The sequence below is a fragment of the Hydra viridissima genome, unplaced genomic scaffold, assembly GCF_058129835.1.
Source record: "Hydra viridissima isolate aposymbiotic clone 2 unplaced genomic scaffold, HvirCarnegie_v1 scaffold_7, whole genome shotgun sequence".
NCBI classification, from domain to species: Eukaryota; Metazoa; Cnidaria; class Hydrozoa; order Anthoathecata; family Hydridae; genus Hydra; species Hydra viridissima.
Window position 1 is genome coordinate 4,118,715 of NW_028324306.1, and position 22,277 is coordinate 4,140,991.

A 22,277-nucleotide genomic window follows, 5' to 3' on the forward strand; every position below is an offset into this window, starting at 1 on the left:
CTCCATAGTATTAGTTTTCTCGATGTTTTTCATACAACTTTTGATTTTTTTATTTCTTTATTTCAATCGATCAATTATTTGTGATTCCCAGTTGCTTTCATGGACTAGTCCTTTCAAAATAGACTAACAATCTTCTATTGGACGAAGCTCTGCAGCGTGTGAATAAATATGGAATTTTATGATATTGTTATGAATTTAGGGGAGCTGTTTTTCACCAAAGTATGTAAAAAAAACAAACAAGCCTTTCACAATTTAAGATATCTTTGTAAAAAAGGTTAAGAAAACAAACCTATTTAAAAGTTTTTTTCAAAATATTTATACTTAACGAAAATTATACTTTTCATCCCTTGAATTTCTTCTTAACATGCTAAAAAATCCTAAATGTTTTAAACGTCAATTTTATTCAAGCTTGTAAGAGATAAGTCTTCAACCGCACCAAACCAAACTATTACTGTTAAAATTGTTGACAATATGGTAAGAAAAATGACATTGTTATTGACAATGAACTTTTTAAGGATAATCGCTATTTTATGGTTTGGGTGACTCGGCATTTACCCTTAGGACTAGTCTAATGGTTTTTGAAATTATAAAATAAGAAAGAGCATAATCATGTTTAGTAATTGAAGACTAAAATTATCATTTTCTAATTATCGTTGCGCCAAATTTATTGGAAAAATGAGGCTCTTTCTTTAACTCAACCCAATCCAACTGCGATGGCGATGAATCGCTTGAAGCTTTAAATCTTATCGGAAAATTTTAAAGACCGAGCACGTGAAGATTTGTTGGAAAAGAGTTTTGTTTTTTCATTTTCTAACCACGCAAAATCCTATTCGATAAAAAATTATCTATTCCAGAATAATTGGAATTGATGAAGAAACTAACAAATACGATTTGGAACGCGTTCGAGTGCTCAACAACCAATCTCCCATAACTAATTAAAGTAATTAAGAATTAAGAATCGAATAAAATTAGAATATATGATAGGAAAAGTTTGTTGCGAAAATTTCGTTTTACTAAATAGTTACCGTAAAATAAGAAACCTACTCAAATTGCATGATTATTCCAAAAGTGATTTATGTCTAACAGTAGATTAGTACAGTAAAAAATTGATTAAACAAGTTTGTTTTATCCGTGTAATTCTTGTACGCAATTTTAAAAATACTTTTTTTTTCTAAGTAGCCAAAGATGTTTCTTAAATCATGTTTTCTAGTACAGGCGATGATTTTAACTTCATATTTTTTTTTAGTGTTTTTAATTCGACCTCTGGATCATGGAACAAGTTTCGGCTGTAACCTTTTGATTAACGTTTATCTCTCTTAAGTCTCGACTTATTTAGTTAAAGTCATAGAATAGTTACAGAATTGTCGCGAACCTTATGTTCAATTTGTAATGTTCGATTATCATTTTATCTGTGTAGATGTAATTGAATTTCTAGTCGTTCTTGAGAAAACAATTTTAAATTTTAATTGTGTAGCTGTTTTATTTTTCATGTATTTAAAAATGTGTGTCCACCTTGTGTTTTAACCGTCTGTAACTCTTCATCAATCAATGACCAAAATATTTGAGTCGAGTGGAAATTAAAATTTCTGTATGTTATTCCCTTTGTTTCCTTTCTTTACAAGTCAACAATTTTTCAAAAACAGTAGTTCTGATATAGAGGTTTAAGTTAACAACTATTATAAAAATCTTCAAACTTTAAATTGATAGGCTTTTATTTGAATTTGAGCCAATAAAATACATTTAATTAACATTCATTTAAGTTTCAAATCATTCAAAAATGTTCTTAACATTTTTATAAACAAATCAATATAAACTTTGTTATATAATATAAAAAATCGTTTATAAAAATAACAAAGATTTATTTTCTGTTGTTATTGTGTGAGCCTTGGAACGTAGCAGTTTGGAAATTATTTTACAGGTGACTTTCAGCGTGCAAAAGTTGATCAAATCTGAACTATATTAATAAAGATAACTCCGTTTTTTTAGTTGTGTAAGCTTAATTATTATTTAGAAAACTTAGTTCTTACTTATTGTGTAAAACAAATTAATAATTGTGTGAATGATATTTAGAACTTCAGATGTGGAAACTTAAAATTTGGTGTATCTTGACCATGGTCAGCGCTTCAACAGCTGGTAAATTATACTATTTTCTAAATGGATCAATATTGTTTCAAGATATTCGATAAAGTATATTTATCGAATATCTTGAAACAATATTGATCCAATATTGAGTTATTATTCCTTACCACTTAAGATGGTTTGAATTTATGACTAGACAGAAAAATTTTTACTTCATATAATTTGAAATAATCCAGAAAAAAAAAACAATCTTTTGATGTTAAAATATTGGTTGCTATTGGGATGCAAAATGATAATAACTAAGTTTACCCTACAAAATTTTAAAATATGGCATAGTATTTCTTGCAGATAAGTTCTATTAATTTATTAATCATAATCAATACTTTCAAAATATTGGATCTGAAATTTATAAAGATTATGTCGATAAAATTAATTGAAGCTATTAAGAGTTCCCACACCACACTGGTTTGTACAGATTTCCTCTCTCATAATGTCTGCATCAGTTTCACTTGCATTGAAAGGCATGAAAATGTCTGTGCAAATCAAACCCTATCTGAAGCGGGTATGATCTTGTTGATTGTCTTCTCTTTGCTGAAGGACTTGTTTTTTTAACAGACAGACATACTCAAGCATGTTTGGTTAAATTACTGGCTAGTTTTCCAGCTTTACTCATACTGTTACCAATTTGTGATTAAAACTGATATTTTGTGAGAAAACTGATTTTTCTGTGCTTATATTTTGTTGCTCCATTGATAAATTAATCAACTTTTATTTATAGTTATGCAAATACAGTAATTAAACAAGCATTTTATGTTTTATTGTTCAGCCTGTATGACTCCTAAAGAATTTTGCGTAAATCCACCCGTCCCTAATGAGTATTAGAATTTTTAATAACATTTTGTTAACAAATTTTCAATTAAAGCAATTTGTTTTTATACCGCCTGCACCCGTTAGATTCATGTTCAAATTCAAAATGATTGGGGAATAATGCTAGTACCATTTCATTTAACAAAGTATAGTCCCTAGTTAGTGTAAACAAAAAGAAAAAAGAAAAAAACAAAACAAAACGCTATCTTTCTTATTTCAGATTTTCCCTATTTTTTTAAATGATTACAAGTTCCCCCTTTTTAATCTTTTTAGAAGTAGTTTAAATCACCAATAAATAATCTTCCTTTCAGCATTAAATTCACTGATGAAAAATAAAATTCACTAATCAAAAAGCAACCTGTGATTTACACTTCTCGGTAAATTTTGTGTAAGATTACACTTCGTTTAGTTAAAGTTATATTTCGTTTTCACTCAACAATATGCTAGGAATTTCATTGGTTTTTCACTTGTCGCCCTTAAGAATATTTCAAAACTATACACTATACCAAAAGTAGAAAGTATTGCACAAACGTTTTTCCCAGATTTATTTGGTTAGTTTAGGGGGTAATCTGCCTCAATAATGATCAACCTTTAATAGTTTAAATTTACTCATCAGTAGAATTATTTTCTATGTTTAAGATGCACTTAAAAAAGATAATTATTTCAACTAAAATCACAAGGGCCATAGAATAAGTACAACTCTGCAGAATTTAAACTTTTTTCTATCAAAATTGTAAGCCACATGTTCAAAAAACAATTCTTCAAAATGTCAGCCAGAGTTAAAAAAAACAAAAGGTAAATAATTCTTTTTGGTATTCGTAAATCACGTGGGTATTTTTAGATACGTACTCCTCGAGGTGTATGTTTATACCTGAACGATGACTAGTAAAAACGAACAAAATTAGGAATATGGTAAAACGTTAGAAAAAAAAAAAAAAAAGAAAAAGGAAATTGTAAAAAATAGAAATTGCATTTAAATTTACCTTTATCAGTAATTGATTTATTGCTTTCAAAGCATACAAAAATATCTTTTTAGTTTTTTAAATCCGTTTTAGCACTGTTTAACAATATAACCCTAACATCTCTTTGAGCCGCCAGCAACTCGTAATATTTTTGTTTTAATTTTTGCAAAAGATATACATTTAAATAAAATCTAATATAATTAGTTTTTAGTCATTTTTTTTTTTTTTGAAAAGTATTTTTTTTCCGAAACTTATATACCAACTTTTTAGCTGATAAATGCAGCTGATAAACTCAATACGTCCTTTTTGTTTCGTACAACAACATACTTTAAAAGTTATTTAAAGCATCATATATATTAGCAAATAAAATTACCCACCAATTAATTTTCAAAGTGAACAAAGTGGGCTATACGTCCTTTATAAAAAATCATTTTTATTAAAATTCTGAAATATTTCAAGTTAAGATTTTGCAGATTATTATTCTATATTCATATGCAACCGCTCGTTACCTTACAGCCGTGCAAATTTAAAAGGGCTTATAACAAGAAAAGTTAAATTTTTTACTTACAAGTCTTTTTTAGTTTGCACGGCAGTTTAGTGAGGAGCGATTGCATAAGACTACTGAATAAGATAGCATCTTTTTTCACCCAGCAAATTAGATGATACTTCGTCTGACTTTTTTTTCCCATGAACTTTGGGAAGTCAGACGAGAAAACTTTGGTTTTTGCGCTAATGCAATTTCTCATCTACCGGAACAAATATGTTCCTGCGGCTTTTCTTTGATCTTAATGAAATATTGTAAAGTTTCGGGGAGTTAATCGTAGGTTGCGCCGAAATTTAGTTAATTTAATTATCAGTGCTATTCAGAAGCAGTATAACAAAAGAAAAAGATAATTTTAACTATGCTTTTAAAATAGTTTGTGATTTATTTTTTTTTTAATTTTTGAAGGATTACGAAAAAGAAGCTTTAAAAGCTCTTAGCAATGGCATATTAGTCCCGTCATTAAACCTGCAAAACGTAATTATATTTCGCCATTATTCATTTTTTTAAATAACCAAAGTTTTCTCGTCTGACTTCCCAAAGTTCACGGGAAAAAATAGTCAGACAAATTATCGTCTACCAGCAAATGTACAAAGCTTATAAAATATAGTTCCCCAACTCTGCCGGGGATTAAAATATAACCTTGGCATAACATTTCTCGGGTGAAATTTGCAGTTTAACTGTTACAGCTGAGTTGATAAATGCGGTTGTTAGATGCCAGTTTTTACTTTGTAGAACTTGAGCACTGAATTTAAAATGGTTGGGTCTTAAGAAACATTTACAATTTCCGCAGTTTTTAGAAAAGTTTTTTATGCTTGGTTAAAATACTGCAAAATATTTAAAAATGCTTCAATATCAGAAACCTTCCTCTAAACACAAACAAAAAAGTTTATTTGATGATTGTTTGCTGTTCGCAGGCCAACTTAAGCCTAATCAAACTTGTTCAATCTTCTGCTGTCAGCAAGATGAGCTGTACTTTTGGAACAATGTGTTGTTATCCGGAAATAAATTGAATAAAATGATTAATAAAATATCATTACATATAAAATATAACGATTTATAAATAATAAAAATAAATGAATAAAATTAAAAAATATAAAGAAAAATTCGTAAAAAATTGTGAGAACATTTTTATATCAATGAGTTAATTAAATAGTAGCCTCGCTTAAAATTCTGCCAAAAAGAACACAAGAACTTGCCTAAAATTATTTTTAACGAATACTTTTTTCTTAATTACCGTATTGTTATATAACCCACTTTTTGGAACATAAAGTTCAATGAGTTTCTAGGAGAAAGGGCTGTTGCATACACTTGTAAACATGAAGCTAATGATCGACATCCATCACAATCTCTACATGTGTAAGTTTTATGGAAAAGTATTATGCGCCACTGCCTGGACTAACATTTTATGATACAAGATGTTCCAGGTTGACTGAGAGTCAACCCAGAACATTCTCTATCATAAAAATATGAAAATAAAAAAAATGGGAGAGGGTTCATTAACACTTTGGGGTTTTCGCTCTTCTACAAAATGGCTCTGATACCTCCGTGTAGCAATGTATTTTTAAATATTCAAAAACTGAATCAGAGAATCCATTCGATTAACTTAAAATCTAGCTCCAATATGGAGTGTAATCTCTGTTATTCTGTAGCAGAGATTTCTCTTACATTATGGAAACATTTTCTCTTACATCAATGTGTAATTGCAAAGAAGCATTATTTTTTACAACCAAATGATGAAGTTTTTATTTGATCAATCAGGTATGAAAATAAATTTTTTTTGTCTGAAATTTTATTGCAAAAGTAAAATGTTTGTTTTAATTTCAAAATAGATTCTGTCTCTATTTTCTGTTTACTTATCCTCATTTTCAAAACATTTTAATTTCTTTATGCATTTTTCATGTTGTAAAAAGGTAACTTATAACTTGGAAATCTTTAAAAAAGTGAAAAATAAAGTCGCTTTTTTTTTAAACAAAAACCATTTATTTACTAAATAAGTTACTAGAAAAGTTTTTCGAAGAGATTAACAAGGTGCCTACCTCTTCGAAAAATTTTTCAACTTAAATATGTAACAGTGTTCAAAATCTAGAAGCTGTTGTTTTAAATAATACTGGCTCCAGCACAGGTGCACGCAAGCAAAATTTGAAATCAGCCTTAAAAGTTATGTAAGAATTGGCTAATACAGTAAAAGGAGTTCAAAGAAGTAACCCTTTGTTAACGAGTGTAACTAATGGAAACGAGAATTTTGAAAGAAGCCGAGCTAAGCAGAATGAACTCGCGCAAGCTCAATTATTCTTTATTATCACGCACTTGTTTTTTGTGGATTGGTGATGGTGAAAAAAACAAAGAAATCATAGCAAAGATCCTTTAAAGAAAGATAAGATCATATTCGTAGATAAATTTCAAAGATATTTACAGATGGTAGTTATATATTTAAAAGAATTTTTCCAGCAATTTGCTTTACATGTTATAAAGATTTTTTTACAATGTATATTTTTACACAATAAAATATATCATAATACTGAGAACGATGATTTGTAGGGTTTTTAAAAGTTAAAAAAATGCTATAAACTGACAACTAACTCTTTACTTATTATGAAGTTGTTTCACTCGAATCTAAATGTCTTTAGGATATAATTTAAGTTATTAACGATGAAATCAAACAGATTTCTCGCATCAGAATGAGTTTAAGAAACTGCTGCGTATTGCAAAAACTTATGCATGAGCCATAGTTGTTTCCAAAATGTTCATTTAATTTTCAAACAATAGTTAAAACACACATATTGGAATTTTCTATACATTTTCAAATGGCGATAAGTACAAAAAGTACAAATGTTTAATGTTTTTTTAAATTTTGATCTCAATTGCAACGTTTTCAAATGATTGGAGTAGCGTCAAACAGTAAACTAATTCACTCAAAAAATTAGCTTAAAATGGCTACATAAATAAAGTGTTCATTTTAATGATGATAGTTGAAAATATCGAATTTATAGCTCTAATTACCTCCTATATTGAGGAACAGTGCAAAAAATTTTCTTTTTAAAAATCAATTTCTGAACATCATAAAAAAATTTGAAATATGTCCATATCAGCAAATAGCCGAATAGCTCACTGCCACATATTGAATCAAACACACACAATGCTTGATATCTTTCAAATTCAACTTCTCTATAATTTGCTTCAATTTACAATTAAATTCAGGAATATCTAAACAGACTGTTCAGATAATAATTATCAACTATTCTTTGCTTCACCAATAAAAAAATTGGTGTTTACTTTAAAGAATGAACCTTGAATTTCTAACAAAGTTTATAATCTTAACCACTTACCTTCCAAATCAAGTTATATAATCATCAAATGGTTTCGTTCAATACTCGGTGTTCATAGAACCAAAACTAATATAAAAACACACGATGCAGTGTTTTTTTGAATATTTACCTCTTGAATGGAAATAAAACGTTTATATCAATAGGAGGAATTTTTTTAATGCAGTTTTTCTTTTAGATGATATAAAAGAATTACATTTGTATAGCAGTCTCTTCATAAGATCTTCCATTTTTTAAATTCGGACGATGCTTAAGATAAAATTTATGCTCTTTACTTCGAGCATCTTGATCTTCTTCACTTAGAAAATAATTTGGTTAAGTTTCCTGACAAATTTCTTAAAGCTTGCAAACATCAATTTCAAAGATCAGATACGTAATTGGATTATGAGTAACTTTACAATTAGTTCAAAGTTTATTTAAGTAATTTTGGGAAATTCATCTTCATTTGAAAAAGCTCGTTGAAAACTATTGCCTTCATACGATGAACTTGATCCTTTTTGGGAAATGAATTTTTGCTTAAAGGCCGATTGTTTCGCAGTTTGTCTTTAATTGAAATTTTTTTGGTGACTCCAAAATAGTTTCAATTAAACACAAACTGAGATACAAATGCTTGCCATTTATTGATTGCAATCTGCTTGGAATTTACTGATTGGCAATCTGTATCCATTATGAATAATACACTCCAAAAGTAATATCCATGCTCAAATTGTAAATAACCACATAATGCAAATCATTAGTTAATTGAGGAAGTTTTTTCACTATACCAATTGTGTACGTGTCATTTGGTACACGTTTATTTTATTTTTATAAGAAACTTGTTTATAAGAAACTAGTGCTAGAAGCCCCAAAATCTTAAGAAGCTATTAGTAAAAAGTTACTTTTCGATAAGAAACCTATTTTATTTAGAATTCAAGGAATATTTCCTTATTTGTGTTCTGTTCACAAACCTGAGGATTATATTACATTGAATTATATTGACAGAATTCAAATAATTTAAATTGACAGTAAAACATTTTATCTTACTTGTTAACATGTTTTCAAATTGCATTTTATGTACTTTTTCTACTCTTCTGATACTTAAGAAACTAGGAAGAAACTTTTAGTACTAGATTTATAATAAAGTACTGTTAAAAGATCCTACAATATCTGAAATCCAAATTCATTTTTTTTTTTTATTTAATCGTAAAGGCGGGTAATAATTGTTGAGAGTAAAATATAAAGTGTACAAGAATATTTGACAAAAAATGTTATTAAACGATTCACGTTTTTTAAGATAATCTTAAATGAAAGCGCTAATTCTTATAACGAATTCTAAGTAATTAAATTTTGAGGGTCAACAATTTTCAATTTCGAATCAAATGACGAATCGAAACTACTTGTTTAGCAAATTAAATTGATTTTCGAATCCCAGAAAGTTTTTAGTGCTGCTGAAGCATGTTTCCCCAAACATTGTTGGTTTTAATTCAAAATTTCCTTGAACAATTTTATGCTCTTTAAGACTTGGTTGTCCTACTAATAGTGACTGAGAGAAATCCTATTTTATGAATTTTTATACTTTATGAATTTTCCGAAATGGAAGTAGATGCCTGGATGTCATTTATTAGTTCAAGATTTACAACTGGCTAGCAGCATCATTCTAAAACCCATAATGATGAAATAAAGTGACAGGCTGAACTAAAAAAATTATTGACATTTTCTGCCTTAATGTGATCGAAAGTGATGCTAGGTTTTAGAGAAGCTTCATTTCAATACTCATTTGGAAGTTATTGTGGAGATTACCTATTATATCACCTAATTTTTAAGATAAATTATTAAGGTGTAGTGGATGATATTGCCCTATATTGAGTACCAAACGCTATTTGCCAGATCTAGAAGTTGTTTTAAATAGTCATCCATCTTCAATGATCAATTTTAACAATGCACAATTTTTTTTAACTGTATCATTTTGGAAGTTGAATTATTTAAAATATAATACATATAAAAGCAAATGTTTTTGTCAAACTGTCATGGACTTTCAATCTCTCATTTTTGAAGCAAATGAGCAGTTAAGAACAGCTTCCCCATGTCATTTTCTATAGTCTTTTTTTAAACAATTTAATAGAGGAGATTAAGTTCTACTTATCTGAATTGAATGTTTTCTATTAAAATTTTTTCGTTTGTATTGCCAAAATGATTTACTATTTTCAAAGTATTTCATAACTGCTGACTTTGGAAGACAATTGTTATCATTTTGCATTCACATGGTATTTAATTTTTTCAGTTACTATATTTTTAATCAATATGTTGCAAAAATCATCAAGGTAATAAAAGAATAGCAAGTTCATACTACTATTAAAGAGCCATAATTCAACCTGAAAATATATTGGATAATTTAAGATTCAAACTGTAAAAATTGTGAGGCTGGAAGAAAAACAAATGAAAAATTAACTTAAGATATGCAATTCAAAAAATGAAAATATAATAATTATGTATAAATACACAAACTATAACTTAATCTTAAAAAAAGTATTAAAGTTTTGGGACTTCAATTTTTACATGCAATTCTATATTTAGCACATATAGGAGGTACCAATAATATTAGACCTATATATATATATAAATATATATGTATATATACATCTATCTATCTATCTATCTATCTATCTATCTATCTATCTATCTATCTATCTATCTATCTATCTATCTATCTATCTATATATATATATATATATATATATATATATATATATATATATATATATATATATATATATATATATATATATATATATATATATATATAGCCAAAACCATTCCTAAGCATGCTTATATAAAAATTGTTTTCTCTTTAGTGTCATCAATTAAGGCTTCAGTAAGCAATGAAGATTTATATGAAGGGAGTTCAGTATTAATAACTGGACAAGTGACTCTTAGTAATCATTCCAATGATTTAATTGAAGATGTTATTTTCACACAAAACTCTATTCAAAATGTTATTGCTCAGTTTGTTGATGGAAGCTTCTCAGTTACATCAGAGGCTGTGATAAATTTCAACAACAGGATACTTGCAAAAGAATTTACAGACCAATGGAATAGAATAAGTTTCAGTATATATATTTCCAATTTAACAGTATATGACTCAATGAAAGTTACCATGCATTTACGTTATCAATCTAAAGTGATAGAACCTTTTACTTCATACCATGATGCAGTTACCAGTATATCTATCCTTATCAAAAGTAAATTATTTTGTGATCTTTTTGAGCAATTTGTAGTCATTTAGATGACTACTAATTGCTCAAAAAGAAATTTTCTTCATATGCTATTACTTAATTCTTTTTATTTTTCATAAAAACAATAAAACATATTGTTACTTTTTAAAAATAGTTGTTGGTGTGGTTCTGATTCCAACAAATTATGGTAATTATGGTTAAATATTTTCCATGGCAACTAGTATTTAGGATTTTATATTAAAAAAAAATTCTTCAAAAATTTTAAAATACAACTAATGACTTTTTCCTTAATAAAAACAAAATTCAGTGTCAACTTTAAGTTAGGCTGGTAAATCCTATTACTGTAAAATCTAGAATATAATCTATTTCCAAGTAATCTTTAATCACATAATACATACTAATAATTAATTTACAAATACATACTAATAATTAATTTACAAATGAATGTTTTTGCCTATTATCAATTAATTTTTGATTATGTAAGTAGACCACTAGTTAGATTTGCTCATTTTATTATGCTACAACATTAATTTTCTAAACATTTAATCATAGGACATTCACTCCGAGCTTCATCAAATCAAAACTATTTAATTATCGGAAGTTCAATTGAAATGATTGGAGAAATAACTTTACATGAGTCAGAAAATTGCAAAATTTGCTCTATTGAGATTTACAAAAATGGTTTTAATCCCTTTCCAGCACTTGCAGAGACAACTAGAAAAAATGAGCTAGTCTTTTCTATTACAGATTTTGGTAAAAAAACTTTCAAAAACAGACTCTTAGTAAATTCTACAAAGCAAAGATTCATTATTACTATTTTGAATTTAACAGCATCTGACTCCATGGTTGTTAACATGCTTATGCAATACACTTGTTATGATTGCAATGATCATCATTTTGGTGCAGTGGCAAGTATACCTGTCATTATGGAAAGTGAAAAGAAAGGTAAATAGTTTCAGTATTTTTTTTTTGTAATTGAATGTAAGCAACAAAAGGAATTAAAATTACAAGTTTGCTTTCAATATTTTTAATTCAATCTATCATGTTTTTTGGTTTGGCCATGAAATCTGTAAGAGGTTTTGGATGTGATTTCAGATATTACAGAAGCATGATAAAACTATAGTAGTTTAAAGTTTTTAAAACTTTCATCATTAATGCTATCCTCAGGTACAAATCTCTCAGAAATCAAATTATAGTATTTCCTTGATATGCACTTCCAGCCAAAATTTTGAAACTGCTTGAGAGATAAGCTTGATTATGTGGTCATTTACAAGTATTGATAGTATTTTTATGAAAGCAAGTCTAATATGGCATGCCAGTACTATTGTTTTTGAGTAATAGTTGTTAATATGCTATTATATCTGGTTCAGGAGAAAACTTTAACAAAATATGCAAATGTGATTAGAGGCATCAATTTGACCACTGGATGTTAACTCCACTTTATTGCTGTTTATTGCTGAATTAAATAAACTACTTTCAAGTATAAATTTAAATTATTTTTTATTTCTATGCTAGATCTCTAATTTATTTATTTTTAATTTCTATACTCACATCTCTAATTTATTTATTAATGCTTAGGTATGCACATGTGAAAATAAGTAGTACTTTTAAAAGATAGCACTCTTTAATTGACTTGTGAAAATATTGTCAAGACCAACTATTTTAAGATTTAAGTAAAAAAAAAAAAAAAATCTGAACAAGGTATTATTTAAAATAAAATTAAGTGAAAATAATATAACTGAATAAATTGTGTTCATCATGCAATACAGCAAAACAGAAAAAGTGGAAGTCATCAAGCCCTTCCTCAGTCAGGAAGGACAAACCTTCATTTAAAGGGAGTAGAAGTTTATTGTTATAACTAGGAAAACAAAATAGACAATTCGTAGATCAGAAATTTGCAAAGTTGGATAGTATTTTGTTTAAAAAGAAGAGTACACCAAAGCAATTAAAAGAAAATGTTACCAAAATCTGTGGTGCCTGCATTGAAGCATGGTGGGTCTATATCATGGCTTGTGATTGTTTCTCTAACTCTGGAGATATAATAGATATATGGTATAATGCAAGTAGACAAATTCAAAAGAATTCTTAAACAAGTTGCAGATTCATTTTCCAGCAGCACAAATATCCCAAAAAAATTTATTAAATGCAATATTTTTCCATTGAAAACTATGTTTAAAAATTGGTGTTTAAATCTTAGATATTTGGTGTCCAATTCTATTTTGTGTTTTTATGTTTGAATGACTCATTACCATGCTAATTACCTTTTATTTTTTCAAAGGCCTCACACCTTTGGTTGGGATTGCATAAGCCACCTTTGTATTAAAATATTGTGTATTGATAAATGGTGGATTTATTATAATGGTGGATTATTTCTTTAGTGCTTTTCAATCCTTCCACTTTGTTAACTTAAGCACTTTGTTCTAATTTCAATATAAAAACAATAAAGCTAAAAATACTAAAACTGCCAATTGTATCAGCTATTAACCTTGAGATTAGTACTGTTAGATTGCACCATTTTTACTGCTGAAATTTGAAGAATGACATTATTTGAGTAACCTTATCAAATGAATCATATCATTATGTCATGTTAATCATATCTTATCATAATAATCATATTATGTTAATCATATCTTATCATAGTAATCATATCATTATGAATGATGTAGCAATACTTATTCCTCTTAGGTAAAGTATTTTCAAGTAATTAATCATGGTAAAATGTTGAAGAAGATATTAATATTTACAAAATTTCTTCCTGAATGTTTTAAATTTAGTCATTAACTTATTTTTAGTTTTTTCAATGAAGGCAACTATGAACAAAGACAAAATATACATTGGAGATTCAGTTAATATAACAGTATATATCAGTCAGTGTGATTCAATTAAACGGCTGTTATTTGGTGATTCATTTAGTAGTAGTCATTCAGGTTCTAAATATTTTGCTATGTTTAACTCAACATTTTCGGATATTTCATATGATAGATCTCCTTTTGGAAAGAGAATGTCCTTCAGGTCTGATAATAACAATTTGTTTGTAATGTCTATTTCAAATTTGAAGTTGTCAGATTCTATGACTTTATACATATGTCTCAGATGTAGCCACTTTCTAGATGGACAATTTTGCACCACTACACCTATTTATGTTCAAGGTGAGCAGAGTTTTTTTTGGTTGCCTTTTTTAAGTTGGTTATAAATTTTTTTTATTATAAGAATATTTTTCCTGAGTGTGATAAGTAGGATTTAACTATAAAACTCAACACCAAAATCAATAAGTCAAATGACAAATTATTTATAGCTTAATGCAACTTAGTAAGTGTTACTTAGTGTTAAAACCTTTATTCAAGATACTTAAAAAATGAAATGTTAAGGAAATTTTTGTGCTTTAATTGTTTGAAATGAAACAAACAAATTCTTTTATTTTCCTCAACATTTTTTTTTTTTTTTGCATAAAGTCATACTTTATTATTATTCCTTACTTTTAAACCATTATTACAAAGAATTTTTTTTTTTCTCAGGAAAAGTGTGAAGCACAATGTTTCTAACTGCGTAAAGTTAATCACAAAAATTATATCACAAAGAAAAGAATATTAAAAAAAATGTAATAAAGTTGTTACACACTAAATTATGCAGACCATAACATCCTTATGTGTCAAACATTTTTGACACATAAGGATGTTATGTGTAATATTGAATTGAAAATATGCAGTAGTTCTTAACATACTGGCAATTGAATTTTTGCTGATTTAGCATTTTTGCTTTTATTGAAATAGCCAGTAGAGCAGCTTTAATCTTTAGTATCTTGAGAAAGGCATAGATTAATATAATAATTCTAAAATTTCTTAGCTCTGCAGATTATTTCTCATGAGATTTAAAAATTTTATTTTTTTTAAAGCATAAATGAAGATTGTCAACCAAAAATCTTGAAGAAAAGGTTATTTGTAAAATTTTATACATCATTTCATTGATACATAATACAAAAAAGTCAAATTCCCCATGAACTTAAATATTTGATGAAAATATTTACATTAAACGTTTCTTTTGGAAAAAAAGAGAGGTAGTCAGTATAGGGTGCTCATTACTAAAGTTGTATGCTTCCATTCCACAAACATAACAGAATCAGGTTGCATCTGTGTATTTCTATTTTCTTTATGTAAGAATTGTTTTTTTTTATTTCATTGCTTTTCAATATCAATATTGTAAAGCATTAAAGTTATAAAATATTAATAACAATCAAGTTCTTGATACTGAGTTTTTATATTCCTTATAATAGCATTTTTCCACTCTTGATCAAGTATTAGACAAAGTATGAATGCAGTTTTTGTAAGTAGACATAAAATAATGATATAAAAATAAATATTTTTTCAAGGTTTTTGTGTAACAGCTTTCATTTTAGAATTCAAAAATCATAAGGTCAATATTTTTTAATATTTATATTTTAAAAAGAACATTTCTACTAACTGTTTAGTCTATTCTAAGTAGTCTTTAAATCCTGTAAGAAAAAAGTTTATTTGTGGGCCCATATTTTAGCAGGACACACCCTACACCTTTCCAAAGGTATTAAAATTCTAGGTTACATTATTGTTACAAAAATGATAAAAAAAAAGTGGTGAATCATAAATACAACTGCCAATACCTCAAGAACCATTGTGCACTTTTATTTAAAATTTTTTCAGCAAGGTTTTATTGAGAAATAAAGACATTTGAGGCATGAAGATGTCAAAAAATATTTTTATTTTAGAAGAAATATTCATATGGAATTACCTAACATTTAATAGATATAATACTTTATGTGCATGTTCTTTTTTATACATTAGTCAATGCAAAAGTTTTGTTTTTTTCAGATTTCAAAGTTTTACAAAAACAATGATTTTATTTAGCACCTTGGATAAAAGCATCTTTAAGCAATGACAACTTGTTTGTTGGAGATTCAGTTGAGATAATTGGTGATATCTCAGATGGTTCTGTGAAAACTATTACTTTCTTATGCAATGTTTTTAATGTGCCAAGTAATGTGTTTGCTCAGTTTGCCAATGGCTTGTTTACTACTACATCATATGGAAAAATGCTGTTTGGAGAAAGGTTGACATTTATTTCAAAAGATTTGGGTTTTAGTGTTTTCATTTCAAATTTAACAGTAGCAGACTCTATGACTGTTATTACGCAATTGGAGAATGAAAATCAAGATGGAGATGCTCTTGACAGTATATCTATAAATGTAAAAGGTAAATAGAAGCTAAGTTATTTAGGTTCTGTACATTTTCTTTTAATGAGCAAATTCAGGCTTGAATTTAGATTAGTATTAGGTATATAACTTCATAAACCTTGTGGATAAAATTTGTGAAAGCTCTTGTCAAAGAAATTTTAGTATTATATAAAGTTATATGTGTATTTGTAGCCTTACCCATCAACAATCTATTTAGGTGAAGCTTCACACTGGTAATATTGCATAATGAAAGTTTTCATCTTTACCTTCCAAGTCTTGAGGGATGGTAATGCCAAAACCATATATTAGGCAACTTGCTCCTACTGCTTGTTCCCTCTATTTCCTCTTTTTAGTTGCCTTTCCTATAAATACTTTGTCTTTAAAAACCTTTTACCATTTTTGGTAATTTAACTTCAATGTTGGGATGGCAATAAGATTTAGATGGATAACTGATTTGACTTTTTTCCTCTCATGCTACATGATATTCAGAATCAATATTGGGTTGAGAAAAATTCTGGAATCATTAATAAATCACTTCTCTCATCTTTTGTTTATTTCAGTCTACTGCAGGATTTTTTTCTTGGTACAAACCGACTTCAAAAAATCATTGCAAAAAGAGCACTGCTTTTAACCAGATACTGAACACTTTCCCTTACAATCTTAATGATTTTTACATTTGAGAAATTGTTCTTTTATCCTTGTCTGTATTTCTTTATTTCTTTCCCTTTTTTTAACATTCTATTGATCCATGTTTTTGGGCTACTTAAGGTTTTTTTAGAGGGGTCTTTTTGAGTTATTGTTGTTTATGGTAGCAAACCATAAACATCTTCCATGGTAATAGGAAGTCAGTAAAATTGTGGAAAACTTGATTTGCATTCTCAGGTTTTTTTTCCTGTAATAATCACTTTGAAAAGATGAAACTATTGGAACTTTTTGTGAAGATTATCTTTTTGGGATCTCAGAAGATTAAATAGTTGCTATTCATATATCTGTTCAAATTTATTGTTTTGCATTGAGTTGACATTTAGACCAGACACTGCAATACAAACAACTTTGCTGTCCTGACTAAAACCTACTTTTGTTTTACATGAGGAGTATATCTCTCTTGATATTTCCATAAACCATGAAGTATTAATTAGTCATCAAATTCAAAAATAAGTATGATTTAATTTGATAATGATAGTGTAAACTATAATTTAAAAATAAAATTGATCCAACAATTGTGATGCACCTGTTGCATCTGGCAGTCTGACAAAGAGAAAGTTTTATTTTTCACATAAAACCTTAAAGAGGCAGGCCTCTCAATATTCTGCTCATTAACTTAATATCAAAGAATTTATATAAATGGAGTAGAGAACTGTGATGTTTTACTCCATGTTTCTGTAGTTGATAGAAGCATACATGGGATCTTTTCCATGATTGAGTTTGGTGCCTTTTGTTGGTTGTTCCTTTTCCTGATCTTATGGCAATTAATACAATCTTTATTCTCGCAGATCAATTGATTACAGCTGTCACTCTTTCCAGCAAGCACCAACCCACTTGCAATCTTTTCTACTCAATATTTCAAGAACTGTGGAGTTTCATTGTGGTTAAACATGTGTTTAATACCTATTATTTCATACCTCACCCCTTCTGAAGATATTTCACAGTTCTTTGTTACATCTGTAAGTTGAAGTTCTTCAGCTAGTTCATCTATTTGACTTTCACCGATTTCTTTAGAACAGTTTAGAGCATGGTTCATAGATACTTTGCTATAAATCATGACCAAAAAGATTTTGAAAGTATATTTGTGTTAATTTTCTCACTGTATTAGTTGGCAGTTTTCAGTATAAACAATGGCTCCTAATTTTTTATTATCATGCAAATGAAAATTTACTTTTTACAGACAGTACTATTGAGTTCTTCTAATCCTTTGTCAAAATTTAGAGATGGATTTTATTTCAACCAATTTTCTCACCAAGGAGTGCCCAATGCGTAGTGCAATCTAATAGCAAATTTTAAAGGCCATTACCTTTAAGTACTTTACTTTGATGGTCCATATTTTCATAAAGATTGAGGAAAATGAAATATTTTAACTGTTTGAAAATGTTGTTATTCTGAGAACAAGTGTTAAATGTTTAAACGAATTTGATAATTTGACATTTGAAAGGCATGATGCAAGTATAATAGGGGATAAATGTAAAAACAAATTAAGTTTTTTTCTCTAAATTATTAACTTTTTTTAATACTGGTTATGTTAAGTGATTTTTACAATATTAGCATTAGCAACACCATTGCTGTGCTCATAATTATCTTCATGTAGTTTACTTTGAATCACAATAGTTTGAATTTTTAAAACTTCGTCAAAATATATTCAAAAAAACTTTCGATGAAAAAGTTTAAAAAAAATTAATTTAAAACTAATGCATTAGTTAGTAGATTCATATTTTACAAAAATGCATTATAAAGTATTCTAATAGCAGTTTTTATAACTGAACCATAGCCAGTTTTTTTGTCATTCAGTGAACATAAAAAGGCTTTGTTTTAATTGAAATTATTTTTTAATTGAAATATTTTTTCACTTTTATTAGCCTACTCGGAGTTAAAACTACAGCTCACCATGAAACAGTTGATTTTTATTCCGGAATCACTAAAGATTATGGTATGGTTCTCACATGTTTGCTATTAATTTTAACTTTTTTACTTGAAAAATGCTAATCTTACAACAAATCAATCAAATGATGACAAGAAAACAGAATCTTACAAATTATAAAATGTTGTATTAATGTTAGTAAATATTATATTAAATGAGAAATTAGAATCTTGTTTGTAATCCAAAGCTGCTAATATTTTTAATAGCTTGGGAATCACTATAATTTTGAGTAAATAAATGTATCAAGTAGCTAATACATATAAAAAGTATAAAAAAAAGTATATAAAAAAAGTATATAGAAAACCATATAAAAAAAAGTGTATAAAAAACTATATAAAAAGGAATATAAAAAAATAAACAAGGGGTGAACCATTAAGCTAAAATATATCTTTTGCAACAAGAAGTTTTTTTTTGTCTGAAAATATGTATTATCCTTTTATTGACACTTGATATGCTTAATTTGCATATTGTTCTTTTGAGATTCTAAACTGTTAAGATGTCTTCTTAAAAGCTCTTGGGTGTTTGCAAAAAATTCAGATGGTGGGTAAAGTTTCACAAAATATCTTTTAGTGGTGATGTCAGACACCACCATATTTGTTAAGAAATGAAAGCAATAATCTACATAAATTAGCTTCTCTGGTTTTAACAAGAGTTAACAAAGGTTCAATATAAGCTAGACCATTAGTTTTGGATTGCCTGTTTATATGGCAGTTTTACCAGTATGTTTATATACCTGTTAAAACTTTCTTTTAACTCAAAAATGTTTTACATATATGGTAAGAGTTGGATAATGCATATTTGTTATTTTATAATTTATTACAATATTATTACAATATATAATAAATGTAACAAAAAAAAATCCAATTAATATATGCAAAGTTGAGTTAAAATATAAACAATTTAATGCGTTTACTAAATTCTTTCTATTTGTTTAGTATTGATGCTTCATATTTAAGTTTGACAACTTTATTGCCATGTATTCCATATCATGAGGGTGAATCTGTAGCTTATTTACTTTTTAATTCATTTCTTTTTCTTCTGAGCTCGTAGTCTTATGTTCTTTCAGCTTCAGTCTTTTCAGGACATGTATATATCTTTTCAAAACCATTCTTCAAATTCATTGATGCAAATAAAAATGGATTTCTCAAAAAGTAATCTTTCAAGTCAACTAAAATAGAACCTGGTTTAAAAACTTTTTTGATCTTAACCTTGAAATATATGTGGAATCATTATCTGTATTTTCAAACTGCTCTCAACCAACTTTCAACTTTTTCCTAAACTATTTTCTTAGTTAGAGCTACTTTGCTTCATTCAGCTATCACATTTTTTTCTCTTTTTTTCTTTCATTTTGCTCATTAACAGCAGCATTGACCACTATCAATTTTTCTTGAATTTTTTTAATTTTTCTCTAAAATGGTGACCAAACTTTTAATGTTGCTGGAAGCTGAAACATTGTTTTTGTTATCACCCTAGAATTTTGCAAACTGACTTTACAACTATCAAATTTTTATTTTTCTTGATCATTGCTTTGATGTTTTCCAAACTTTAATTTTCTCAACCGTTTCTTTGACCATTTTGTTGTTCAGTTTTGTTCTAAGCCATCCAGTTTATCCTCTTTTTTAGGCAGTATTCTTTCAAGCAATTATTATATCAGTTTAATATCATATAAACCTTAATGCACAATGACTAAATTGTAGTATGTTTTTTTCTGTTTTAAGTGTAAGTTTTGCTTGCTTTAGATTTCTGATTACTTAAATAAATCTAAAATGTTTCAAGATAAACCAAGGATTAGTTTATCAAGTTTAAGGTAAAGCTTTTCAATTGAGTATTTTTATTAATGGTTTTATTAGGGTTTTATTCAAATGAAAGAATGTATTTTAAACTAGAGCAAAATCCAGAGAAAAAATCTTTTTAGTATTCTGTATTTTGAAATAAATGCAAATCACGAACATCAGTTTTTCTTTTTTTTTGAACACTATTGTTTTAACTACTTCAATTGAATTTTTTAAAATGTATTCAACGTTTGAATTACCTCTAGATATTTTATTTGTGAAAATTTAAAAAATTTAACAAAAAAAATTATTAGATCATATAAATTCTTTAACAAGAAAATAAAAAAAGTAATAAAATGAAGTTAAATAATAACAGTGTAACTAAACTAATAAATAGATCTAATACTAATTGATTATTTAATCAATTTAATTATCACACTTGTTTTTGTTAAAATTTTTAATTAACTAATAAAAGAATAAAAATACCTTTGTCAAAGTCTTAAAGATAATTGTTCACTAATTATAATCCTTGGCAAATAATAAATAATTAATACTTGCTCTTGTTAACTTTTAAGTTAAATTAAATTTAGTTAACTTTTGTTAAATTTTTGTTTATATTATTTTAGTTACCTTTTTCTTTAAGTAAGATTTTTATTCTTTAAGAATGTAAATTAAGTATTTAGTTGTTGATAAAGGAATAAAAATACCTTCATCAAATTTTTTTTTTGTAATAGTAAATCTCACTGCTCTCTCTGTGTGGGTGTTTAAAATAAAATGGTATTCTTTTTTTTAATTATGTAATATATTCTCAAGCAGTGAGAATATTTCTTTTTGTAATTCTATGGAAAACGTAAAACGATTATCAAATACTTACTTATAGCCATTTTTTATTTTTCCATATGAAGTGTAATGAAGGAGATAAATCATTTTTGTACTAGCTTATTTTTATCTTTGTTAAATTATTTTTATTTAAATTCTGAATTATATAAAAACAAATAGAATATTAAACTTGTTAAAAATTCTATTTGGTCAATTTTTCAATTTTTCTGAAAGTTTAAAACCACAAAAGTTTTTAACTTCATTCTTTCTTTCTTGATGATTTTGCTTGATGCTCTTTAGTGCTGGCATTACATATGCAACTATTAGATTTAATAAGATGAGTGATGACAATCTGATAGAGTTCTGCAGATACATGGAAAACATTTATCCTGCAGCTCTTCATAAAAATGGTAACATTGCAAATGTGATGGTACTGAGTAATGGTATACATTTTAGTTTATTTAGTAAAATGTTCTATTCAAGAAAAGAACTTATCTAAAACCTGTATTTTCTCTAAGCCTATTGAAGCTGTATAATTACATGCCAAACAAGAAGAACAGCTTTTTTTGGTATAAATGACCAGTTAAAAATTATTTTTGGTTTTAAATGTTTAGACTGCTGTATGACTGATGCTAATGGAGAAGATGCTTACAAAGGAAAGTACACATTTAACACAACAATAGTTAACAGAAAAACTTCTGTTTTATGTAGACATAGTACTGATCAAAATAAATATGTTACACGGTTTTGCAGTTGGAGTTCTTTAAAAGGGGCATATTGGCAAGATGCTGATTTTAGTGACTGTGATCCAAAATCTAATGCCACTAAAAAGCTGATCTCTTTAAGCAAAGTACGACTTAATGT

General features: G+C 27.3%; 2 protein-coding genes across 7 annotated transcripts in view; one reads left to right on the forward strand and one right to left on the reverse strand.

Moving 5' to 3' along the window:
* Positions 1-20,531, reverse strand: part of LOC145184803 (uncharacterized) — a 115,304-nt gene extending 94,773 nt beyond the window's left edge. The window contains exon 1 of the mRNA XM_090092113.1: positions 20,494-20,531. The gene's annotated coding sequence lies outside the window, so the exon portion shown is untranslated. The remainder of the gene's footprint in view (positions 1-20,493) is intronic.
* LOC145184100 (uncharacterized) overlaps positions 1-22,277 on the forward strand; it is a 28,302-nt gene that overhangs the window by 376 nt on the left and 5,649 nt on the right. For 3 of the 6 annotated variants that reach the window (XR_016453878.1, XM_090092106.1, XM_090092111.1), the window contains exons 1-10: positions 1,715-1,990; positions 2,071-2,133; positions 10,607-10,993; positions 11,540-11,932; positions 13,780-14,136; positions 15,865-16,209; positions 18,761-18,831; positions 20,562-20,629; positions 21,714-21,856; positions 22,028-22,263. Coding sequence is in view for 5 of the 6 variants with exons in the window: in XM_090092106.1 (XP_089948232.1) it covers positions 2,079-2,133; positions 10,607-10,993; positions 11,540-11,932; positions 13,780-14,136; positions 15,865-16,209; positions 18,761-18,831; positions 20,562-20,629; positions 21,714-21,856; positions 22,028-22,263 (2,055 nt within the window). In the remaining variant the exon portion in view is untranslated. Of the gene's footprint in view, positions 1-1,714; positions 1,991-2,070; positions 2,134-10,606; positions 10,994-11,539; positions 11,933-13,779; positions 14,137-15,864; positions 16,210-18,760; positions 18,832-20,561; positions 20,630-21,713; positions 21,857-22,027; positions 22,264-22,277 lie in introns of those variants that run through there. The other 3 variants (XM_090092107.1, XM_090092108.1, XM_090092109.1) reach the window with 3 other exon arrangements.